The sequence below is a fragment of the Trichomycterus rosablanca genome, chromosome 10 (assembly GCF_030014385.1).
Source record: "Trichomycterus rosablanca isolate fTriRos1 chromosome 10, fTriRos1.hap1, whole genome shotgun sequence".
Taxonomy (NCBI): domain Eukaryota; kingdom Metazoa; phylum Chordata; class Actinopteri; order Siluriformes; family Trichomycteridae; genus Trichomycterus; species Trichomycterus rosablanca.
In genome coordinates, this window is record NC_085997.1 from 5,510,991 (window position 1) to 5,537,281 (window position 26,291).

Below are 26,291 nucleotides of genomic sequence, written 5' to 3' on the forward strand. Positions count from 1 at the left end.
TGAACAATGGTTGTAAAAGGACAGAGGTTGGTGTCAAAGTGCCACATTTTATCCAACGTCAGCTCCACATTGTTCTGTGGCAAATACAAACAGGTTAAATACAAAGTAGCATCATATTGTATTAATATTCATAATGACCGGTTGCAGTCTAGTTGTGTTTTGTGTCTGGCGTTCACTGTTCTGACATCCTCCAGAGCCAAGACTTGAATCAACACAAATTTTGGCTCAGAAAGTGACTCCCAAAATGATTCATTGTACGGCATGGTATTTTTCTGAGCGAGAGCAATGTCAAAACAATAAATAAACAAATACAGTAATATGAACTAAGGCACAATGGCAAGAACTGCATGCTTAAAACTCATTTTATTTGTTATTTATACTGTATTTATAATTTGTTCAGTGTTCAATTGAACACCACATTGGTTGGGACCGGCTCTGTGCATCAAAAATAATTTAGTTGGTCAGCATGTTTCTAATTACATTTAATTGTGTTCTGCATGTAATGATATGAAATTTAAAAAATGTTACAACAAACAATACAGCTTTACCAAAATGTATCTTCATTGGTCCAGTTTCTGTTCAAATGTATTGGCATCAACACAGTCATTTCATTTTTTTACTAATACATTACAACCTGCTAGGGTAAAGCACACAGTAATACTGAAGTATTGTTAATAAAGGCATTAAATAATACTGAATATGTGACGTACATTTCATACCACACACATAGGAGTTAGTTTAAAATTTTGCATATAACATAAAAAGCTCTGTGATCACTGAGGTGGGGCTGATTCTCCTCCAGGTTCCAGTCCAGTGGCTTCAGCACCAGCATCCTCCAGCATCTTCTTATAGTTGCTTTTAAAGAAGCCAGCCTAAGGGAGTAAGAAAAAAGGAAAGGAAGGAAAGAAAAATAACAGAATGTAAGAAGTAGGACAAAGTAAAAAGAAAGAAAAAAGAAAGCACAGAAGGAAGGAAAAAAAAAAAAAAAATGAAGGAAGAAAGAAAAAGTACAGAATGTAAGAAGTAGGACAAAGAAAGAAAGAATAAAGAAATAAAGAAGGAAATAAATAAGCAGGCACAAAAGAAATTAAGTAAAGAAAGAAAAAAGAATGATAGAAAGAAACAAAGAAAGTACAAAATGTATGAAAATTGTAGAAGTATGAACATAAAGAAGGGAACACAAAAGGAAGAAAAGAAAATAGGAAAAAGAAAGAAAGAACAGCAGGAAGAAAAAATAAAGAAAGATAGCAAGAAAGAAAAAGAAAGAAAGAAAGAAAGAAAGAAAGAAAGAAAGGAAGAAAGGAAGAAAGGAAAAAAGAAAGGAAGAAGGAACACAAGGAAAGAAAGAAAAAAGAAAGATAAAAAGAAAGAAGAAAGGAAAATAAAAAGATGGAAGGAAGAAAAGAAGGGAAGAAGGAAGGAGGGAAGGAAAGAAAGAAAAAGTATAGAATATAAGAAGTAGAACAAAGAAAGAAAGAAACAAAAAAATACAGAATGTGAGAAGTATGAAAATAAAGAAGAAAGCATAACAGGAAGAAAGTAAAAAAAAGAAAGAAAAACAAACAAAGAAAGAAGGAAAGAAGGTAAAAGAAAGAAAGAAAGAAAGAAAGAAAGAAAGAAAGAAAGAAAGAAAGAAAGAAAGAACAAGGAAGGAAGGAAAAAGAAAGGAAAAGGTAGGGAGCAAAGAGAGAAAAAAAAGAAAGAAAGAAAGTAGGACAAAGAAAGAAAACAGAATAAAGAATTAAACAAGGAATTAAAGAAGCAAGCAAAGAAAGAAAAATGTGCAGAATGTAAGAATATAAAAAGAAAAAAAGAAAAAAGTAAAAAAGGCAATGACAGAGAGAAAGAAGAGAGAAAGGAACAACAAAGAAAGAAAGAAACAGGAAAGAAAGAAAGGAAGAAGGAACACAAGGAAAGAAGGACAAAGAATAAAAGAAAGATAAAAAGAAAGAAAGAACAGAAGGAAGGAAAAAGAAAGACAGAAGGAAAGAGAAAGCAAAAAAGAAAGAACAGAAAGAAAGAAGGACAGAAGGAAAGAAAAAGAAATAAAGCACAAAGAAAAGGAAAATAAAGAACAAAGAAGGAAAAAAAAGGAAAAAGAAAGAAAAGGAAGGAAGCAAAAAGAAAGACAAAAAGATAAAAGGAAGGACGAAAGGAAAGAACAGAAGGAGGAAAGAAAGAAAGAAAAATTAAAGCAGAAAAAATGAACAAATAAAAGGAAAAAAGAACAAAAAAGAAAATAATTGAAAAGAAAGAAAAAAAATATGGAAGGAGGGAATGAAACAGAAAAGAAGGAAGGAAGGAACAAAGAAAAAAGAAAAAAGGACAATAAAGAAGAAAGGAAAGAAAGAAAGAAAGAAAGAAGGAAGAAAAGAAATAAAGAGAAAGAATTATAGAAAGAAAAAAGAAATTAATAAAAAAAACATTTGCATTTTTATATAATTTTTAAATGTCAAAAAATCCCTGTAACTGTATTGACCTTGTAGAGACCAGCAGCAATGAGAGCCAAAAGCAACAGTCCCCCTATTGCTCCTCCAATGATCTCCTTAAGGGGGAATTTCTCCTCATACACCTCCACCTGGGTATTCATCTGTACAGACCAATGCAGAGACTCAGTCAATCAGAAAGAATGAACTTTAATGTTCTGTTCAGTCACTCACATTAAATCAAGCAAACTTTAAATCGATGGTTGAATTTACCTTACAACTGGGTGCGATATGTGAAGAATCCGATGAAAAGTAGATGTATTTCGTTTGGTTATAGTCCATAGTTGCTGTACTGACCAGTTCAAAAATCGCTGATCTGAGTCCCGTCTAAATGCGAGAGGTTAAATTATTTAGTGTAAAATTTAAAAATGTATAGAATTAAGAATCGAATATTGCACGTATATACCTGTTCGATCCATCCTGAGCTGACGTTACCAGAAATGTTGTAGAATTTGATCTCCCCCCTGGTTAAATTTGCTTCACATGCAAACACACTGCAAGCAGCCACAGAGCAATTCTACAAACAAAGAGTTCTGTTAGTTCTACATAATCAGCAAATTTTAAATTAGAAATGTTTTATACTGATATAAAAACATGGATTTTACACATTTCAGTATTTACCAGTTCAGGCTGTTTTTGTAGTGTTGCTTTAAAATCAGGTGTTTGGGGTGGATCATCTTTTTGATAAGTACAACCTTCGATCTATAATATGAGCAACCAAGAACATTACATTTTCTTTATTTTAAACCACACAAGTGTTATTTTGACAGTTTGCTTATATATCTTTTAAATTTAAAGCTGTCTGGGTAGCACTTGGGTACCAGTCTAATGTGTAGCCCATCATCACTGATGGGCCAAAAAGGCCAGAGGGAAGGATGTAGGGAGGGAAGGGAAATGTAAGAAGGAAGGAAGGCAGGAATGAAAGGGAAAAAAAAGGAAAATGGTGAAAAAGAACAAAGAAGAAAGGAAGAAATAAACAGAAAGGAAAGAACAAAGAGGGAAGAAAGAATAAATGAAAGAAAAAAGAAAGAAACTAAGAAAAAGGGAGGAAAGGGAGAAAAGAAAAATGAAAAAGAAAGAAAGAAAGAACAAAAGAAAGAAGAAAGAAATGAAGAAAGGAATAAAGAAGGAAAATGAAAGAAAGAATGAAAGAAGAGAAAGAAGGAAGGAAAAACTGAAGGAATGACGAAAAAAGGAAAGAAGGAAAAACAGAAAGAAAGAACAAAGAAAGAAGGAAATAGAGAAAAAGAGAGAGAAAGAAAGAAAGAAAGAAAAAGAGAGAGAAAGAAATAGAGAAAGAAAGAAAGAAAGAAAGAAAGAAAGAAAGAAAGAAAGAAAGAAAGAAAGAAAGAAAGAAAGAAAGAAAGAAAGAAAGAAAGAAAGAAAGAAAGAAAGAACTGGTCAGTATAGTGCTGAGGCCACCGGTGCCTACACACACAGACCTACACAGGTTTCCTTATAATGTCTGGCGACCGCACAGAGGTGGGGAATAATGGAGATCAGTGCTTGACTGTTAATTTGCATCAAGCTGATAAAAAGCAGTTTGGTTTAATGAAGCTGATAATATTTATAACATTATATTTATAATACTTTACCTCAATGTTTTTACTGGCCCAGATGTTTTTATTTCCTAATTTCACAGGTACTCTGATAAAAATAGTGAAGTTCAAATCTCTGAGGTCGTTCTGCACCTAAATGAGAGAGAGAGATTACCCATGAAGCAACAGTTCTTTCTTGTACTTACAGTGTTGGATTGCACTGTAAATTGATGCCAGTTAACTTTTTTATACAGTTTTTTATACCTTTAACACTTGTTGAATTGGTTTCTGGAGGTCGTTCTTGCCCGCAGTGAAGTTAATGTGGATGCTTGATTGCTCATGTCTGTAGATGACAACATATAGTGTTACTGACAGTTATCAAGAGGAGCACTTGCACTTCGCTGTGGCATCGTTTCCACAAGCTTCTCAGACCATTCTGCTAAATGCTGAAAATGTAAATGAAAATGTAAATGTAGCTTCTGCAATGTCACAACATTTATTTCTGTCCAGAGTTGCATACATTTTTCCCCAAGATCTTGTATTGATTTTGGGAGATTTGGACCACTGCACAAAGTCTTCTCCAGCACATCCCAAAGACTCTCAATGGGGTTCAGGTTTGGACTCTGTGGTGGCCAATCCATGTGAAAATGATGTCTCACACTCCCTGAACCACTCTTTCACAATTTGAGGCCGATGAATCCTGGCATTGTCATCTTGGAATATACCCGTGCCATCAGGGAAGAAAAAATCCATTGATGGAATAACCTGGTCGTTCAGTATATTCAGGTAGTCAGCTGACCTCATTCTTTGGGCACATGACGTTGCTGAACCTAGACCTGACCGACTGCAGCAACCCCAGATCATAGCACTGCCCCCACAGGCTTGTACGGTAGGCACTAGGCATGATGGGTGCATCACTTCAGCCGCCTCTCTTCTTACTCTGATGCGCCCATCACTCTGGAACAGGGTAAATCTGGACTCATCAGACCACATGACCTTCTTCCATTGCTCCAGAGTCCGATCTTTATGCTCCCTAGCAAGTTGAAGCCGCTTTTGCCGGTTAGCCTCACTGACAAGTGGTTTTCTTAAGGCTACACAGCTGTTTAGTCCCAATCCCTTGAGTTCCATTCGCATTGTGCGTGTGGAAATGCTCTTACTTTCACTATTAAACATCCCTGAGTTCTACTGGAGTTTTTCTACCATTTGATTTCACCAAACGTTTAAGTGATCGCCGATCACGATTATTCAAGATTTTTTTCCGACCACATTCCTTCCTCGAAGATGATGTTTCCCCACTGTGCTTCCACTTTTTAATAATGCGTTGGACAGTTCTTAACCCGATTTTTGTAGTTTCAGCTTCTCCTTAGATGTTTTCTCTGCTTGATGCTTGCCAATAATTTGACCCTTCTGAAACAGATTAACATCTTTTCCACGATTACAGGATGTGTCTTTTGTCATGGTTGTTTAACAGATGAGAAGCTACAATAGAAAGAAATAATGTACATATACTCATATATGAAAGGGGGAACTAACCTTATCATGGCAACATAGATGGCATATTTCACACCAATGGTTTTACTTTGGGAAACTTCACTGGTATCAGCATGCTTGTCATTGTCACTGAAAAAAATTGATTTTTTGGATGAGTAAATTAATTGTAAACAAACTAACAAATATATCACAGCATGTGAAATATATAGAAGACATACCTGGAAGCAGTTGCAGTGAATTTCACCATACGGTCAAAGTTGCCATTTTTGTTTATGCTATATGTCACCTCAAAGACTGCCTACAGAGGACAGATCGATTTAGAAATTATATAGAAAATTATCTTCATTTGCAAATACAAAGTGCATTTAACTGAACATGGTTCGAAACAGTGCAGAAAATAAGTAGCACGTTAACATTGTGCCCAATAATTGTAACAATACTCAAGTGCTTTTAGTAGCTATTTATTGACCTCTGATTCATAATGTTACATTTCTGAAAGACATTTAAAAAGGAAATGTTGGCGGCACGGTGGCTCAGTGGGTAGCACCGTCGCCTCACAGCAAGAAGGTCCTGGGTTTGATCCCCAGGTAGGGCGGTCCGGGTCCTTTCTGTGTGCAGTTTGCATGTTCTCCCCGTGTCTGTGTGGGTTTTCATCCGGGAGCTCCGGTTTCCTCCCACAGTCCAAAAATATGCAAGAACTGGAAATACTAAATTGTCCATGACTGTGTTTGACATTGATACTTTAACTGGTGAACCTTGAGTAGTGAGTAACTACCGTTCCTGTCATGAATGTAACCAAAGTGTAAAGCATGACGTTTAAATCATAATAAATAAATAAAAAGGAAGGTTTATAAGACAGCAATAAATAAAATCTTCTGTCCCAACTCTTTTTGAAAACATCTTAATTTTTGTAAATACTTTAAATAGTAAGATAATGGTAACCAAATCATATTTACTACATATTTATTACAGTGTAACTGTTATAACAGTAGGTATAACGTCATATGACTAGGTTTCGACTCACCACAGCGTTGTTTTTAAAAATGGGTTTACTGATATAGCAGGTGGTCTGGCCAAGGTCAGCTTTTTGGTCACTGTCCACAGACATACACTCCAGTCTGCCCTGCTCAAACAGAAAATCATAAAACATTCATTAAGTGATTTACCCATTCACCAGGTGAACAGTATTTATTTATTAAGTCTTGCCTGTTTACTGGTAAACCTCCTGAAGGAGAGTCCGAACGGATATTCAAGTATTACTCGACTGTTGTAGGAATTTTCCCCTCTGTTTTGCACGAAGACAGTCACGTTCATTTCTTGCATTATTCCAACTTTTATGTCTGAGGCCCTAAAAAGAAATAAAGCAGATGACGTCAATATTTCTAAAAAAAAACTAAACAGATGACACTCGTTTTCAGGAATACACCGACTAGGCATAACATTATGAGCACTGACAGGTGAAGTGAACAACACCGATCATCTCTTCATCACGGCATCTGTTAGTGGGTGGGATATATTAGACACCAAGTGAACATTTTATGTGTGATGTGTGATGGCTAGTCAGAGCATCTCCAAAACTGCAGCTCTTGTGGGGTGGAACAGTGGTAAACCGGCGACAGGGTCATGGGCGACCAAGTGTCATTGATGCACGTGGGGAGCGAAGGCTGGCCCGTGTGATCTGATCCAACAGACGAGCTACTGTAGCTCAGATTGCATTACAGTTTGTTGTGTATGGTGCAGCAAAAGGGGGACCAACACAATATTAAGAAGGTGGTCATAATGTTATGCCTGTTGAGGTATATAAAAACAAAACACTTACCCGGAAAAGTTAAAATCCACTTTAAGGTCATCAATGCAAATGTTATCTGGTCCACAGTTTATTTCAAATCCCAGCTGTAAAATAAATTGTAGTCAAATATTAATGCTTACCAAACCTTGGGGTCATTTGTTTTCTACGATCGTGTAGTAGTACCCCGGCACTCGACGTGCACTCAAACTTGTGTGGGTCAAGACGCCCGCCCTTGGATGCCCTTCCAAACGAAACAAAGGAGAGTGTATCAAGTCGGTAGCATTTGCTGTGAAGTTTAACTTATCTTAGCATCTTATCACCTACTTTTTGACGAGTGCAGTGCAGCTCAGCGTTGTGTACGGAGAGACCCACCCTGAGAGCACTCTTTTGTCATCTCTGTGCAGGCACCATCAATCAGCCAGCAGAGGTCGTAATCGCACCAGTCATGAGAGCGAGACCCTATCCGGCTTAGTCCCGCCTGTATCTGAACAACAGGCCAATCGTTGTTCATGTGGCTGCTCAGCCTAGCCGGCAGGCAGAGCTGAGATTCAATATGATATATTTGAGATCTCAGCTCTGGTTCCAGCGTGTGTTTTTACCACTGTGCCGTCTGAGCGGTGTGAAGTTTAACTTTAAATACGGATCTATATGCCAAGAAGTAGGTCAGTTGTAGCCTAACAGGTAAAGTACTGGACTAGTAATCTAAAAGGTTGCTGGTTCAAGCCCCACCACTGCCAAGTTGCCACTGTTGGGTCCTTGAGCAAGGCCCTAAGCCTCAGTACTGTAAGTCGCTTTGGATATAAGTGTCTGCTTAATGCAGAGATAGTAAAGAGGCGCTAACATTAGCAAAGGTGCTAATTTTGCTAAAGAGGTAAAAGCTGTGACAAAACAAAGATCACAGACATTTCACAAAGTGAAGTTTTTGGTTAATTTATTGTTTTTTTTTCTTCAATTTACACTACAAGTTGGCATGTAAGTACACCATACAACCCCATTAATCCATATATACACAGATCAGGCATAACATTATGACCACCTTCCTAATTTTGTGTTGGTCCCCCTTTTGCTGCCAAATACACAACAAACTGTGATGCGCTGTGTATTCTGACTCCTTTCTATCAGAACCAGCATTAACTTCTTTAGCAAATCTGTTGGATCGGACCACACGGGCCAGCCTTCGCTCCCCACGTGCATCAGTGAGCCTTGGCCGCCCATGACCCTGTCACCGGTTTACCACTTTTGATAGACACTGACCACTGCAGATCGGGAACACCCCACAAGACCTGCAGTTTTGGAGATGCTTGGACCCAGTCGTCTAGCCATCACAATTTGGCCCTCGTCAAACTCTGTTCATTTTTCCTGCCTCTAACATAAACTTTGAGGATAATGTTCACTTGCTGCCTAATATATCTAACTAACAGGAGCCGTGATGAAGAGATAACCAGTGTTATTCACTTCACCTGTCAGTGGTCATAATGGTATGCCTGGTCCATACTCGACAAGCCTCCTGGAATGAATTAAAGTCGAGTGCAGAGCTACTGCTGTATATTGCGTATAATACGTGAACCTCTATTAAGGTACTTACATTGTGATCGGAGGTGTTTTTTATAGAAGGATGAAGAACTGGACTTAAATCCCTCTGGTTTGGAAGCCCTTTGAATTGAAAGCTTATCTCATTAATCAGCGGGTTAAGAGCATCCTTGGGACACGCCTATATAGAACAGAGAAGACAAAATATAAATGCTGAAAACTCACTGTAACCCTAGAACTTTATACCAAGGACTAGAACTGCCCACCCTGACTATAGACAAAGGTGCAGAGCTTCACGGTTGTCGTTCTGCCTCTCTCGTGCGATCGCTCAGGTTTGTAGACGGTGCCTTTATGGCATTTTAATTACATTTTAACATCTTCTGTTCGTGCCAACAATTCCACGACTGCTGGATTTGACAGGAAACTGCCTTGTGTGTCACAGACCGGACTGAATAACGAAGGACTGAAATTCTTTTTGTTTTTCACTGGTTATAACCTGTGTTAGAAATCATTTTAATATACATGTACAGTTTGTTTAATTTAATTCTAATTCTAGGCCACCCAAGAAGGATGGGTTCCTTTTGAGTCTGGTTCCTCTCAAGGGTTCTTTCTTGTAATTTTAAGGGAGTTTTTCCTTGCCATTGTGACCCTTGGTTTGAGACTAAGTCTCTGATGCTTGAGAGGGTTAGAGTCTAGCACCCACCTTGTCAAAAACACTTCTTTACCCTGGCCAGTGGTGGATTCTTATACAGGCCTGCACTATGCCCTATGTTTTCCTTCAATGCTTTGTCTGTTGAGCGCCTGACTAGGCCGGTAGCACCTCTGCATATTCAAACTCAGGGCTAGCATACTGTATATGTTCATTTGTTCAGACATAAAAGTGCATTTCAGTTTACACAGTGTCTTAGAAATGTCGGAAGCAAGCATTACGTACCTCTATAGAGAATTCATATGATTTGCATTCCCTCTGAGAATTTATTTTTAAGCTGTCAGACTTGACATTGTTTTTAGGAGAAAAAAAGGCCCGATAGCTCAGTCGTTTAGCATCGAGTTTTACTGTGTATTGGATCTCAGCAGATAAGCCTTTAGAAAAATTAAATACACACAATTATTTATTATAAGGATATGCAGATAATCAGTGGTCTAAATCAGCGGTCCCCAAACTTTTTTGCACCATGGACCGGTTTCTAGCAGAGCCTGGATTTGAACCGCCAATGTTCTGGCTGATAGCCCAAGGCTTTACCCACTAGGCTACCACTGTCCCGCACAAAGTGTATAATAATACTACTCACCAATGATGGATTTTGGTGGCACGGTTTCCATCTTTACCCTTAGAGGAAAGGATCTTTGAAAGCCAATACAAGCTTTTTTTGACTGATCACTGATACCCCTTTTCCACCGACACGGTTCCGGTTCCGTTCCGGTTCCCAAACTTGATTTTGAACCGGTTCCGAGTGTTTCCACTGAAGAAAAGAGGTTCCAGACAGCAAACTAGGCTTCTAATCTGGCACCACAGTAAACTTGGTTTTTCAGCGCGAACCGTGACGTCCATCTGTGGGCGTGTCACAGTGTAGAGGTTTGGAGTTGACGTTTTCACACGAGACATTATAACTTCTTCTTCTTCTTCTTCTTTTCCTTGGCCTTTGTCCCGTTCGGTTGCGGGGTCGGCTCTCGGCGGATCATGATCCGTGCATCGATTTGGCACAATTTTTTTTACGCCGGATGCCCTTCCTGACACGACCCTCCCTATTTTATCCAGGCTTGGGACCGGCACTACAATGCACTGGTTTGTGCATCTAGCGCCTAGGTATCTATAGGACAATTCAGTGTTTCCAATTAGCCTGGTGGCATGTTTTTAGACTGTGGGAGGAAACCGGAGCACCCGGAGGAATCCCACGCGGACACGGGGAGAACATGCAAACTCCGCACTGAAAGGACCCGGACCGCCCCACCTGGGGATCGAACCCAGGACCTTCTTGTTGTGAGGCGACTAAGCCACCGTGCCGCCCTACACGAGACACTATAACATTTTATAGAATTTAAACCACTTTTATATTTTAAAGTTTTACTGATTAAAATTTGAGCTGGTTTGCCGTTGATATTCGCTGATATTCTCAAAGCGATTAACTGTGTGATATGACGTGGTAAAAGTGACCTGGACAGTATAAACACTTAAATACAGTGTAACGTGGCTTCTTGTACTAAAACAATGAGCAGCACAGAATTTGGGCAGCACAGAGCGCTTATAACCAGTAATAATGGAGAGAAATTGAGTGTTGTACATTAATCCACATTACGCTTTATTTAGGTGAAGCTTTTTGCGGATTCAGAACCTCAAGCTGCATAAACACCACACGTGAAGTAAATCCAGCTAAACACAGATACATGTGAAGCTTTTAGACTGGATTTGATGGTTATTTTACACTAATGTTTGTTCGTGTCATGGAACTTTAATGTTTTATCGCTCAAGTCGAGCGCTGAGCAAATCGGCTGTTTGCGCCGAGAGTCGTGGTGAGAGCGAAGCGCAAAACGTTTCTCACATCAATGAACTAAAGAAAACAACAACTGCGACAAAAACGTCTACGTCTTCTTATCACCGATAGCTGATCGATGCTTTTTACATAAAAACGAACATCTGTAACAACAGCACAAATGCTCACACATAATCTACACACTCCGCCATCATGTTACTACTCTTTACTTTCGCTGTGTAACGCCCACCGTTGCTGACGCAGGCTTGGTTCCCAACAACTGGTGGAAACGCAGTTCGGTTCTCTACAAAACACCAAGGTTTGAAGAAACCTGAACAGAACCGGTTCAAGAACCAGGGTTCTTTCGGTGGAAAAGTGCTATGAGTGGTTCTCAGTGGCAGTGGTTCTCAACCAGGGGGCCTCAGTGAGCTGGTGCATTTAGTTGGATTGCATGTGATTGGACATAAAAACTAAATATCCAATTTGTTTATGGAAGATTTCTTGTCATGTCATCTTGTCTATGTTAAACTGTCTGTAGCCTACGTTGGATCTTAAAGAATGGACGTATATTCGATATATATTTAGACACAGGGCGTCTAAAAGAAAAAAGCTTGAAAACCGCTGGTTTAGAGTACAAAAAACATGTATAACTATAATATCGGCTTTACAGTCATCAGATCTCAGCTTGACTCAAACTAAGGGTCTGATTTTATTTATATAAAGAGTAATATTCCATCCCGTCAGCACAGTTTTAGACCTAGAAATTATACCTCAAGGGTTATTAAAGCTGTTTTTTTAATTAACAATCTATTATAAAAGTTTTTCAGATAACAACCTGCTGTCTTAGAAGTCATGGTGAAGCACACAGTCAGGGTGTTCTTCAAGGGATGCACACATTCGTCGTTAGTGGGGATTTTTGATGGGTTAAAGGTTACAGAAGTCTCCAAGCGTACTATGGGTCTGGACCTGAATTTTCAGTGCATAAACACAACACAGACATCACACAGGTTTACACACAACTTTATCAATAACCTAAAATGAACATGACAGTGGGAACTACATCAATATACACCGATCAGCCATAACATTAAAACCACTTGTTTCTACACTCACTGTCTATTTTATCAGCTCCACGTACCTTAAAAAAGCCATTGTAGTTTTACAATTACTGACTGTAGTCCATCTGTTTCTCTGCATGCTTTGTTAGCCCCCTTTCATGCTGTTCTTTAATGGTCAGGACCCCCACAGGACCACGACAGAGCAGGTATTATTTAGGTGGTGGATCATTGTCAGCACTGCAGTGACACTGACATGGTGGTGGTGTGTTAGTGTGTGTTGTGCTGGTACGAGTGGATCAGACACAGCAGCGCTGCTGGAGTTTTTAAACACCTCACTGTCACTGCTGGACTGAGAATAGTCCACCAACCAAATATATCCAGCCAACGCCCCATGGGCAGCGTCCTGTGACCACTGATGAAGGTCTAGAAGATGACCAACTCAAACAGCAGCAACAGATGAGCGATCGTCTCTGACTTTTCATCTACAAGGCGGTACAACTAGGTAGGAGCATCTAATAGAGTGGAGAGTGAGTGGACATGGTATTTAAAACTCCAGCAGCACTGCTGTGTGTGAGCCACTCATACCGGCACAACACACACTAACACACCACCACCACGTCAGTGTTACTGCAGAGGTCATGACCATTGAAGAACAGGGTGAAAGCAGGTTAAAAAAGTATGTAGAGAAACAGATGGACTACAGTCAGTAATTGTAGAAGTACAAAGTGCTTCTATATGGTAAGTGGAGCCGATAAAATGGACAGTGAGTGTAGAAACAAGGTGGTGGTTTAAATGTTATGGCTGATCAGAGTTTATGGCCTTTTTGATTCCCCGTTTAAACCAGCGTTCTTCCTTATGAAAGATTGGCACATCTTCATTATTTAATGAGTGGCCGTTGGATAGCAGGTCAATGTAAACCACGAAATCTTGGTCCGAATGGGTAGATCTTCTGTTTTGCCATCCGTTTTGCCAGTGGCTGTTTAGTTTTTCCATCTCATAATGCCATGATTACACAGTTATGCAATGGACTGGTTGGGGTATTCACCACCACTTTGTGGATTTGTGTACCTGGATCATTGACCATGCATCAAGAAATCAAGTTACTCGTTCTCTAATCCTTTAACAGTGGACAGCTTCTGATCACAGGCTCTCAGTTTAAAATTCCTCATACATTTGCATATATTAAATGTAACATTAAATACAAGAATTTAATAAATAAGTAAGGCAAGGTAATAAGAATGCTTATAATAATAATAGGGGTTGAGTTACATATGTTTGAAACAGAAAAAATTTTTAACTCCAGACCTTAAAACTAAGACTGCTCCTTTGGCGCCAATGGCAAGATCTGGCAGATTGTCTTTACTGTGGTCCAGAGCAGATTGACTCAGAGAAAAACCAAAGAAGCGTAGCTCAGTGCTTACAGACGAACCGCTGATTCTCTGTATTACAGGAGGGAAAATACAAGAACTTGGTTACAACAAATATAAAAAGAACATAGTTGGGAAAGTTGGCAAGCTTTAATTAATCTCAGACATCAGTAGTAGGTCTAGACGGGCTGCATTGTGGTCTGGTCTGCCAATCCAATCAGATTATACAGGAGCTCTAAAGACAGTGTCTAGTCTTGGGTGGCCAAGCTCCTCGACAACACCTTGTCTTTTCCCTTAGATGGACAGCCAGGTTTGCCACAGCTCTGTGGTAAACTGGTCAATAGATGAACACAAAGTCCAGCAGATCTCAAACATAACGGCACCTTCCGTACCACCCCAATTCCCTATTAAATCATTCTGGACCTTGCAGACGTGGCTCCTCAAGATGGTGCAGAGTATGTGGGGCGTCCCTAGTGGACATAAATAGTGCACAAATGTTGTGTAAATGTTATTCTTACATTGCATTCTCTTACCTGTGAATAGGTGGGGTTGATGTCTTCTTGTCTTCCGTTAAAGATATAGATGCTGCCCTGGCCGTTGCCCTCCAGAGGTGCTCCGACAACCACATCGACAAAACCATCCCCATTCAGATCTGCGGGGCTTGCCAGCGTCAAACCGAACCTGCCCCTCTGTCCTGGCATTCCTTTAAGCGTCTGGACGTGTTCTACCGGTGTTCCACTGGACTATGATAGAAAAAGGTGACCGGTCAGACAGTTGATCGAGATGACAGTTGATGACGCAGCAATCTAGTAAACTAGTCCATCACTACGGGGAGTTACATTTATTTACATTTCTATTTATGTTACTTAGCAGAAGCTTTTATACCTGTGTATGAATACAGTACAAGCAATGGAGGGTTAAGGGCCTTGCTCAGGGACCCTAGGATACAGCGGTACCCTAGTGGGTAGAGCTCTGGGTGAACAACTAGAAGGTTCTGAGTTAGAATCCACTGTTGGGCCCTTGAGCAGGGAATTGAAGCCCTGCCATAGATTGATGACTTGCCCGGGGTATTCCTGCCTTGTCATATTCCAGGAATATCAGCTGTTCTATCAGACATCTGGATGTCTAGACAGACATAATTTGCTCTAACTGAAGAAAAAGTGGGGATATTATGGGGGAAGGCTAAGCCCTGCCAAGGATTGAAGACTTGTCTGGGGTATTCCTGCCTTGTCCTATTCCGTTACCCTGATCAAGATTGATGACAATTAAGAACTGGGTTTGAATATCAGACGGCTTGAACCTTGCAACTCTGTTGACCCCTAGATGCACCTCAGGAAGGGGACAATAACTAAGCGCTGTGTTTTTGTGTTTGCTTTTCACCTGGTGCAAAATTGTAAAGATGAAGACCTTTCCTTCCTGATCGTCTTTGTAATACAGTGGAGCTGAAACTAGAAAAAGGTCAGCATAGCTGTCGGAGTTTAGGTCCACCGTGCACACTTCGGCTCCGTAGTACGAACCGATCTGAGGCTAAAAGAAGAGATGATTGGGTGGGAATTTAATTGATCCAGTGATTTTTTAACTTGTAGTTTATTGTTTATGTAAATTTATTGGCAAAAGGGATAAATACCTCTGGGGAATTCACCAAATAGTTATTTCTCGTCTGCAGTGAAGACAATATAACTTTTCCCTTGTGCTCTGCTCTCGGAGCTCCCAGAATAACAAACATACCAAAACTTGTTTTCGCTACCGCCATAGAATAACCTGTCAACATAATGCTCACAGTCAGGACTTTTGTTTACATTGCATGTTTAGTCGATCGATTTTACTGTAATACATAATGTTAAGTAGCAGTTCCAGGGTTGGAATATCGGCGGTGCTATAGGCTAATTGGGCTCAGAAATGATGTTCAAAGGGTGGCGGAAACAGCCTAGCCATTGGGAAAGAGTTGCATTAAGGAAAGCATTCGGTATAAAAACTGGGCCAAGTCTGGCATGCTGACCAAATACAGTATGCTGTGGTGACCCCTAAATATGGAGCAGCTGAAAGAAATATACACCCTTTTGCTGCCAAAACAGCCTTGACCCGTCGAGACATAGTGGTGTGCTAAAGGTATGCTGTGGTATCTGGCACCATGATGTCAGCAGCAGATCCTTTAACTCCTGTAAGTTGTGAGGTGGGGCCTCCATGGATCGGACTTCTTTGTCCAGCACGTCCCACAGATGCTCGATTGGATTGAGATCTGGGGAATTTGGTGGCCAAGTCAACACCTCAAACTCATTGTTGTGCTCCTCAAACCGTTTCTGAAGCATTTTTGCTTTGTGGCAGGGCTCATCATCCTGCTGAAAGAGGCCACAGCCATCAGGGAATAGCGTTTCCATCAAAGGGTGAACATGGTCTACAACAATGCTTAGGTAGGTGGTAGGTGGCAAAGTAACATCCACATAGATGGCAGGACCCAAGGTTTCCCAGCAGAACGTCGCCCAAAGCATCACACTGCCTCCGCCAGCTTGTCTTCTTTACATAGTGCATCCTGGTGCCATATGTTCCCCAGGTCAGTGACACCCACGCACTCATTGATAGATCCATTGTCATCCATTAATAGATACTGACCACTGCAGACTGGGAACACCCCACAATATACAAATGTATTGTAAAGAAGATCATTGTATTATTGTATTACTACAATGACAACGTTTTTTGCCTTCCTACCTACCTACATACTTACTTACCCCAACTTATCCCAGTCTCGGTTTTTCCTTGCCACTGTTTTTGGGTTCTGAAATACTGTATGTATACTTGTTTTGAAACTATGTTTATTGAGAAGAATGCAAAGCAATCCATCCAAATAATTTACTTAACCTGAGGTACCAGCATAAGTGGTGGAATTCATTACCAGAGATGCTTTTTAACACTTTCTGGTTGTTGTTCTTTTACTCAGGTCAATAAGTTTAATACATTTTAAATGTGTACACGTTTTAATTAGTGATAAATATGAACATGTTTTTACCTGTATAACTGTCAATATCGTTGCCCTCTTTAAATACATTTCTATAGTGGTATCCGCCTTTCCACTGATACGCTCCAACCGCACTCATTATGACTTCGCCCTGAAGACAGAAAAAAACTTCAACTCAACCATAAGCTGATATTATTATTTTTAATACAACCCAATTTTAAAAAATGGGACCAGTAACAGTAACTATTGAGTCTTTTAATGAGAACATCCAAACCCCACACAGAAAGGACCCAGACCAATCCACCTGAAAATCAAACCCAGGACATTCTTACTGTGATGCGATAGTGCTACCCACCGTGACGCCCACTTGACAACAAAAAGACCCAACAACTGCCTGGTATATACGTTGCAATTTGATATTTCATTTTGAACAACAATAAAACATTCTTCAACCTACGTCTGGAGCGAAGCCGGCACTGAAACCATCCTGTGCAAATTCCAGCTTAGCAGATTCACCTGTCTGTGTTCCTAACAAAGTAGAAAAATCCAAAACAGTGGTTAATGCTGAACTAATAAAAAGCTATAAAAATGTAAAATTGTTTACATACCCTCAATTGCAATTATGTTTGCCTCTAGAGTCTTTTGGATTTGGTTTAATACACTAAAGTCCCTCACTTGAAATACATATTTATCAGCTGGAGATGATGCAATCATTTGCAACTCTTGATGTGCGCTTTGTTTTCGGAATGCATCACCAACCTAGTACAGTAAAGCAAAGTACAAATTCCAGCTCAGGTTTTATTGTACAAGGGATTTATGGAATTAACACATATACTTGTCCTATAAATACACAACCAATACATATTAAATTAAATTAAATGTCATTTATTAAGAATTTATGAATTTAATGTATTAAATGTATTAATTTAATGAATTTTATTAATTTATTAAATGTAATAAATTTAAACATTTTTTGAGGAGCCTTTCCTTACCCCTATAGCATAACGTATTATATTATTATTCTGTGCATTTACAGCAGCCCAGTATAGGTGATTTCCACCATCAGTTGATTCACCATCAGTGATCACCACCAAGACTCTGTTAGCATTTTTTCTGGCTGATCTTATAAATAATTCATCGCTAAGCAAAACAAACAAAAAAGACATTAAAGTGTGTTTTTTTAAAAACAGAGCTGTTTTATAATTAAATACCATAAAAAATACTCACACGAGTTTATTGATAGCTTTGGCAGTATTGGTAGGACCTCTTTGTTGGGTGATTCTGCTCATCTGAGTAATGTCTGAAGACCAGCCAAAGTGTATTGTACACTCTCTTGAAAATTGTGCAACAGCAAACTGAAAGGAAAGTTTAAGAATAACATTATGACCACTGACAGGTGAATAACAGTGAATAACACTGATTATCTCATCATCATGGCACCTAGTGGGTTAGTGGGTGGGATATATTAGGCAGCAAGTGAACATTTTATCGTCAACGTTGATGTAATACAGCAGAAAAAATGAGTTTGACATGGGCCGAATTGTGATGGCTAGATCACAAAAATCGTAGCTCTTGTGGGGTGTTCCCGGTCTGCAGTGGTCAGTATCGGCCAAGGTTCATTGATGCACGTGCAGAGCGAAGGCTGGCCCATGTGGTCCAATCCAACAGAAGAGCTACTGTAGCTCAAAGTTAATGCTGGTTCTGATAGAAAGGTGCCAGGATACACAGTGCATCGCAGTTTGTTGTGTATGGTGGTGCATAGCCGCCCTGCCACAAAGCTAAAATGCGTCAGGAATGGTTTGAGGAGCACAACGACGAGTTTGAGGTGTCGACATGGTCTTTAAATTCCCCGGATCTCAATCCAATTGAGCGTCTGTGGGACGTGCTGGACAAACAAGTCTGATCCATGGAGGCCCCACCTTACAACTTACAGGAGTTAAAGGATCTGCTGCTGACATCTTGGTGCCAGATACCACAGCACACCTTCAGGGGTCTAGTGGAGTCCATGCCTCGATTGCTCAATGTGGTCATAATGTTGTCAGTCTTGGCAAGGTTGTTTTGAGTAAGACACATACCCGAAAATTCCTGTCTTTTAATCCGTTGACAAGCGTTGAAACAAAGTTCTTCATTGTAGTAAAATCCGATGAATCTACGCTGCCAGAGCCATCCAACAAAAAAGCGATATCTGTCGGGACAGTCGGGCAGTCTAACAGAAGTGATAGAGAAAAATCAAACATACTGATTATTGTTATATAAAAAATACAAGGCTGCTGGGATGGTAGCTGTGTTTATAAATGACCTCGCAGTTTTTCTGGCATCCGTGGTGATTGAGCGTTGTTGGGTTTGATCGTCAAACACATGCCGTTGTAAGTGGTTAATCCTTTACAGTCCTTGGGAATTGTTGGTCCACAAGCCTAAACAGAAATTCATGTACACTCATTACAACCCCAAATCAGTTTACTTTGACTTTTATTTGATTGCAGACAGGATGAACCTGACATATTTTATATTTTGTCTGCTCAACTTCATTTCATTTATTAATAAACCATAAATAATCCATTCCTGCATTTCAGGCCTCCAAAACATTCCAAAACTCTAATGCTCTAAGCTCTAAGCTCTAAGATCTCAATGTACTTTTCTGCATTAATGCTGCCATCACAGAAGTGTGACCTTTGCCAAGGGCACTGGCACAGCCCCGTACCATGACACACCCTGGCTTTTGGACTTGTTCCTGATAACAGTCTGGATAGTCCTTTTTGTCTTTGGTCCGGAGCACAATCAAAAAAAGACCTGGAATGCTGATTCATCTGACCACAATACACGTTTCCACTGTGTGATGGTCCATCCTAGATGCCTCTGAGCCCGGAGAAGCCGACGCCGCTTCTGGACATGGTTAACATAAGGCTTCTTTTTTTGCACAGTAAAGTTTTAAGTGGCATTTGTGCATGTAACTCTGTATTGTAGTGCTTGATAAAGGTTTGCCAAAGTAATCCCTCATCCATGTGGTCATATCAGATATTGTTGAGGGGCGGTTCTTGATGCAATGCCGACTGAGGGATCGAAGATCACAAGCATTCAGCTTAAGCTTTTGTACCAAACCAAGAGTTACAATTACCTGTTAGAAATCACATCATTATTTTGTTTTTTCACCTCATTACTAGCCCTAAATTACCCCCGTCCCAACGAGCAGATAAAACATGAAATATCTCAGGTTCATCCTGTCTGTACTTAATAGAATTAATAATAACTTACTATGTATTCTGAAGATGTTGGACTTTTTGTCAGTGAAAGACCAAGGGACATATTGATGGCCTCTTGGGGTACTGTGTCAGCGATTGAAATGTAGACAGAAAAATTGGTTATATTTTCATTTAAAAAAAAAAAAAAAAGTTTTAAATATTACAGTTGTTATTTGTAATCATTGTGAAAGTCTTACTACCATTGATTTTTATTTCAGAGCAAGAATTTACAATGTCATTTGCAGTGTCACACTTGTACAGCTGTCCTCTTTTATTCTGACTTTGTATTAATGGATCACTTACGATCAAACTGAAAAGAGAAAAGTTTATTTTAGTCACGTAAACGTATTCATACCTGCACATCTTACACAAAAGGATGAGCGCTTCGATGCCGCAATGTAGTCTAATACACTAGCCCACCAAGCTCTAATTCAAAGCTGATCAGGCATAACATTCTGACAAAACAGCCCTGACCCATCAAGGCATGGACTCCACTAGACGCCTGAAGGTGTGCCGTGGTATCAGGCACCAAGATGTCAGCATCAGATCCTTTAAGTCCTGTAAGTTGGGAGGTGGGGCCTCCATGGATCGGACTTGTTTGTCCAGCACGTCCTACAGATGCTCGATTGGATTGAGATCTGGGGAATTTCAAGGCCAAGTCAACACCTCAAACTCATTGTTGTGCTCCTCAAACCGTTCCTGAAGCATTTTTGCTGCTGAAAGAGGCCACACCCATCAGGGAATACCGTTTCCATAAAAGTGTGGACATGGTCTGCAACAATGCTTAGGTAGGTGGTACGTGTCAAAGTAACATCCACATGGATGGCAGGACCCAAGGTTTCCCAGCAGAACATCGCCCAAAGCGTCACACTGCCTCCGCCGGCTTGCCTTCTTTTCATAGTGCATCCTGGTGCCGTGTGTTCCCCAGGTAAGCGACGCACACGCACCCGGCCGTCCACGTGATGTAAAAGAAAACGTGATTCATCAGATCAATGAGCCTTGGCCGCCCAACTTCCAACACATCACCTTTGAGGATACAATGTTCTGCCTAATGTCAGTAGTCACAATGTTATGCCTGGTCGGTGTATGTTGGCATTCCTAGGAATCCTAAATTGCTGTTTAATTGAACAGTGGACATACAGAAAAGCCCTCACATTTTTCAGGTCTGGGTTTACCCCAGTTGAACATTATTACTGGACAGCAAATGTTAGCACCCTTCTTTTTTTTTTGATGGGCCTTTCCTGGCATTGTCTTGCCTCAGGAGTTTCCACACTGTGTTGGTTTTGACGGGAAGTCAATCACAAAGTCTTCTCTTTCTGTTTTGCTTTTCTCTAAGATAGAGTCTGATTTAGAACATGGTCTGTGGGCGTGGTCCCTGCAGGCAACCCGCTGCCTGCGAGCACCATGTTGGTGACCCCTGCTCTATATAGCTTCTCCCAATTTTTAGTGTAGTCAATTTGATCCCTGATTGCAGTCGAGGTGTGTATATTGCTGCTCACGCCTCCCCCGACCCTGGCGCGGGCCTTAGAGGAACCCTTTTTCACATATGCATTCTGCACAGGTGCCTCTCTATCTGCCAATTAGGGTCCTCTATCTGCCAATAAGTGTTTGAAGACGCCACCCACACAGTCTGGTCATCCTGCCCTAGCAGAAACGTGTCTGCTGCAGGCACTGCCAATTATGCCTGCCATATGGCGCCCAGCCGACCGGTGGCAACGCCGAGTTTCGAACCAAGGTGTTCAGAATCTTGGCGCTGGTGTGCAAACCCCTGTTTTTAAGAGATGGATAGCTGAGATGACCCGGGTCGTGCAATTGGACCAGCCGAGGTGCTCCAATACAGCAATGCTTGGGCAGTTCTGGTCAACTTACCTAGATGCGTCATTCTGTATCACTCTGTATCCGAAGGCTATGTTTTGGTTTTGGCTGAAGGTCTTCCATGCCTTTGCATCAATGTTAAAAGCCACCACAGACTGAAATGCTATAGAATGAGATCAAAACACATAAAATTTGAATTAACAATTGAACAGAATTTAATGTCCATTACATAAAGACCACTATACGGTTATTGGCACCTCTAGTAAAGATGAGGATAAAACGATGGGTTTTAAAACGGCCTTTGAAGTAAAATCACAGACCCTTCTCGATACTTAACAGTGGGCATCATGTTCTTTGCCTAATGGGTCTAGTCGAGTCCTTCTTTGTAATCCTGACCCAAGTGTTGCTGCCAAAAAAGCCCCAATAGTATTATTCATCCCCAGGCACTTGTTTCTACACTCACTGTCCATTTTATCAGCTCCACTTACCATATAGAAGCACTTTGTAGCTCTACAATTACTGACTGTAGTCCATCTGTTTCTCTACATACTTTTTAGCCTGCTTTCACCCTGTTCTTCAATGGTCAGGACCCCCACAGGACCACTACAGAGCAGGTATTATTTAGATGGTGGATGATTCTCAGCACTGTAGTGTGTGTTGTGCTGGTATGAGTGGATCAGACACAGCAGCGCTGCTGGAGTTTTTAAATACCGTGTCCACTCACAGTCCACTCTATTAGACACTCCTACCTAGTTGGTCCACCTTGTAGACGTAAAGTCAGAGACGGTCGCTCATCTATTGCTGCTGTTTGAGTCGGTCGTCTTCTAGACCTTCATCAGTGGTAACAGGACGCTGCACACAGGGCGTTGTTGGCTGGTGGACTAATCTCAGTCCAGCAGTGACAGTGAACGACTGTCTGTCTACCAGCACAACACACACTAACACACTAAAACATCATGTCAGTGTCACTGCAGTGCTGAGAATGATCCACCACCTAAATAATACCTGCTCTGTAGTGGTCCTGTGGGGGTCCTGACCATTGAAAAACAGGGTAAAAGCAGGCTACAAAAGCATGTAGAGAAATAGATGGATTACAGTTAGTAATTGTAGAACTACAAAGTGCTCCTATATGGTAAGTGGAGCTGATAAAATGGACAGTGAGTGTAGAAACAAGGAGGTGGATGGAACAATGTTACCTTATTTGAATTGTGTATTATCTTCTCTTTCCCTTGTCTATGACTGACTTAAAGAATTTGACCTCTGTATGACCTCATATATATATATACCATGGTAAAACAAGAAGCCATGGATTACAGGTTGAAAGTTCCTAGACACTCTGATCAACTTTTTTTTTCAGCGTATCCAATTACCCAATTGCATTACACTTCCTCTCTACTGATGCCGATCCCCGCCCTGATTGAGAAGAGCTGACTGCATCTTTTCACTAGCACGAGGCGAGATCATACGTGGATCAGCTTTGTGTACAGAGAGCCTCACCCTGATCGACGCGTTATTCCTCATCTCTGTGCAGGCGGCATCAGTCAGAAAGCAGAGGTTGTGATTGCATCAGTTATGAGGAGTCCCTATCCGGCTCCCACCCTGTATGAACAACAGCCAGTCGTTCCTGTAGTTGTCCAGTCTGGTGGCTGAGAAGTTCGACAAGCGCCACCTGAGCGCCCTTCTTATATCCTTTATAACCATTTTATTCACCTTTACCAAGGGTTCGGATAATTGTGACGAAAGGCGTCTGCTAAATGCTATAAAGGTAAATGTCCATTCCTTAGTACAAAATGTCAAATGTCCTTGATTATTCCCCTTTCGATTGGGTTTATTTGTCTTCCTTGGCAAATGACTATTGTTCCATGTACCAGTAGATGCAGAAGTCACTATTTAAAGTCAATAATAATCAATAAAAGGAAATGAATTGGTAAATAAAATGGTTAAATGACAGTGGTAGCCTAGTGTAGAGCTTTGGGCTGTCAATTGGAGGACTGTTGGTTTAAATCCAGGCTCTGCTACGCAGCCACTGTTGGGTCGTTGAGCAAGGCCCTTAACCCTGTCTGCTCCAGGGGCGCCGTACAATGGCTGACCCTCTGCTCTACTCGTTCCAATCATTCAATCACATAATAGAACAGTTCCAAAAAATATCGTATATAATTATAATTTTGCAAGTGTGTGTAAACTTGTTAAGTAAGTTGTTTGTTTTATTTGTTTACCCATACCCCCTCTGTAAATGCTCATTATTTGATTTGGAATATGGAATTGGTGTAATAGTGGTTGTGGGTTTAAATCCAAGCACTGTCAAGCTTTTATCAAGCAAATATTGGGCCCCAGACCAAGGCACTCAACATTTAACTGCTCAGCTTAGTTGTAAGTCACTATTAAATTAAATTGTCTGTTAATAAATTAATGTCTTTCATATTTCAACTTTCATTTGTGGCCCCATATACTCCTAGCATTTAGAATTTAAATTATTATAAATTAAAGAAATAAGACAGAGAGAGAGAGAGAGAGAGAGAGAGAGAGAGAGAGAGAGAGAGACTAATTTTTAGGAAGTGGTCATAATTAAAACAGCCATAAAAGGAGAACGTTTGAACTATCTGGAACCCACATCACCACCAGTCTGCATGATATTAATGTATATTTATATATTCTGAGTCTTTTGTACGTCAGACAGTCAGACTGTTGAACACCACACGATGGCGGGGACGTTACAATAAATCAAACTAATGCACACGTGTATATACATATATATATATATATATATATATATATATATACACTGATCAGCCATAACATTAAAACCACCTGCTTGTTTCTACACTCACTGTCCATTTTATCAGCTCAGCTCCACTTACCATATAGAAGCACTTTGTACTTCTACAATTATTGACTGTAGTCAATCTGTTTCTCTATGTACTTTTTTTACCTGCTTTCACCCTGTTCTTCAATGGTCAGGACTTCCACAGGACCACTACAGAGTAGGTATTATTTAGGTGGTGGATGATTCTCAGCACTGCAGTGACACTGACATGGTGGTGGCTGGTATGAGTGGATCAGACACGGCAGCGCTGCTGGAGTTTTTAAACACCTCACTGTCACTGCTAGACTGAGAATAATCCACCACCCAACAACGCCCTGTGGGAAGCGTCCTGTGACTACTGATGAAGGTCTAGAAGATGACCGACTCAAACAGCAGCAATAGATGAGCGATCGTCTCTGACTTTACATCTACAAGGTGGACCAACTAGGTAGGAGTGTCTAATGAAGTGGACAGTGAGTGGACACGGTATTTAAAAACTCCAGCAGCACAACACACACTAACACACCACCATGTCATTGTCAGTGCAGTGCTGAGAATGATCCACCACCCAAGTAATACCTGCTCTGTGGTGGTCCTGGGAGAGTCCTGACCATTGAAGAACTACAAAGTGCTTCTATATGGTAAGTGGAATTGATAAAGAAACAATGGGGTGGTTTTAATGTTATGGCTGATCGGTGTATATGTAGTAAAGTATAAAGACTAATGTGTTTGCTTCTCTGAAAATAGTACTGACGCATTACTAGTCTTAAACAGAATAGACATAAAAGCTGTTTCTGCTAAAAAAAAAAAAAAAAAGACGTGTGTGTTAGACAGTTTCCTTATAATATAGAGTTGGTTCCTTTTTGGAGACTGTAGCAGGGTTTATTTTTAAGAGAGAGCTTGCTACAAGATTTTCAGATCTGTCCAATTAATTCAAAATATCACTGGATTCATTGTGACCCTGACCAAGATTAAGCACTCAAGATCTTAGGATGTTTATACACTTTTAGATTGCACAATATAAGACATTTATGCATACTTACTTATTATAACTTACATTATCATAGCTATATTACATGAGCTGTTATAGCCTCTCCCTAATTATACAGTGCATTTTAATATCCTAGATTTATTAAAAATTAATAAATATATAAATAAAGACATAAAAATAGAGAATTCAACAAACTACATAGCAAGCAATAATAAATAAATAATTAAATAGCTGTGATCAGATAGACATTATGTCTGTTCCTACCATAAATAAGAAGAAAGCAGATTTGAAAGCTGAAGTCCATCCTGAGCGCAGTCGCCAGCCTCGCTGTGAATCAGGCAGGAAGTGGTATGAATTGCACATTTCTTTAGTATTAAACACACAAAACTGGGGAGGAGCGTCGACTTCCCAAGACGAAAGCTCATTCTGCAGTGGAGTATGTTGAGGTCAAGTCTCAATATGATAATGGGTTCTGTTTGCCAAAGTTTTCTCCACTAATGAAATTCCTTGCTCTTTGTGATAGTACAATAAGTCACGTTAAGCATTTGTGAGTCGCTTGTATTGCGTCATATCAAACAGTTCGTCTCATTAGAGGTGCTTTTAAGACCACCTATAAGTTATGTTACATTCATTCATTCATTCGTTCCACAAAAGAAGTAAATAGTGCTAATATGATGGTGGGGCGTGTGCAACAAGTCCAGTTGTGAAATGTCCCCGCTACTAAATATTCCACAGTCAACTGTCAGTGGTACTATAA

At 40.3% G+C, this 26,291-nt stretch overlaps 1 protein-coding gene across 2 annotated transcripts; it reads right to left on the reverse strand.

Moving 5' to 3' along the window:
• Window positions 1-346: 346 nt before the first annotated feature.
• On the reverse strand, window positions 347-25,831 carry LOC134321186 (integrin alpha-M-like). Of its 2 annotated transcripts, XM_063002791.1 has the most exons (30): window positions 25,799-25,831; window positions 21,795-21,903; window positions 20,126-20,235; window positions 19,939-20,009; window positions 18,986-19,100; window positions 18,762-18,892; window positions 17,914-18,041; window positions 17,679-17,826; window positions 17,295-17,445; window positions 17,144-17,214; window positions 16,738-16,837; window positions 15,358-15,491; window positions 15,111-15,257; window positions 14,264-14,473; window positions 13,669-13,802; window positions 12,141-12,271; window positions 9,769-9,917; window positions 8,890-9,015; window positions 7,335-7,408; window positions 6,722-6,863; window positions 6,540-6,638; window positions 5,734-5,813; window positions 5,558-5,644; window positions 4,289-4,367; window positions 4,082-4,177; window positions 3,108-3,188; window positions 2,893-3,003; window positions 2,700-2,813; window positions 2,480-2,590; window positions 347-872 (listed from the first exon to the last, which is right to left on the reverse strand). In XM_063002791.1, the coding sequence occupies exons 4-30, from the start codon at window positions 19,987-19,989 to the stop codon at window positions 774-776; spliced, it is 3,099 nt and encodes a 1,032-aa protein (XP_062858861.1). In that variant the 5' UTR covers window positions 19,990-20,009; window positions 20,126-20,235; window positions 21,795-21,903; window positions 25,799-25,831; the 3' UTR covers window positions 347-773. The 2 variants fall into 2 exon arrangements, with proteins under 2 accessions (XP_062858861.1, XP_062858860.1); XM_063002790.1 differs by lacking the exons at window positions 20,126-20,235; window positions 25,799-25,831 and having other exon boundaries at window positions 21,795-21,896.
• Window positions 25,832-26,291: the final 460 nt, after the last annotated feature.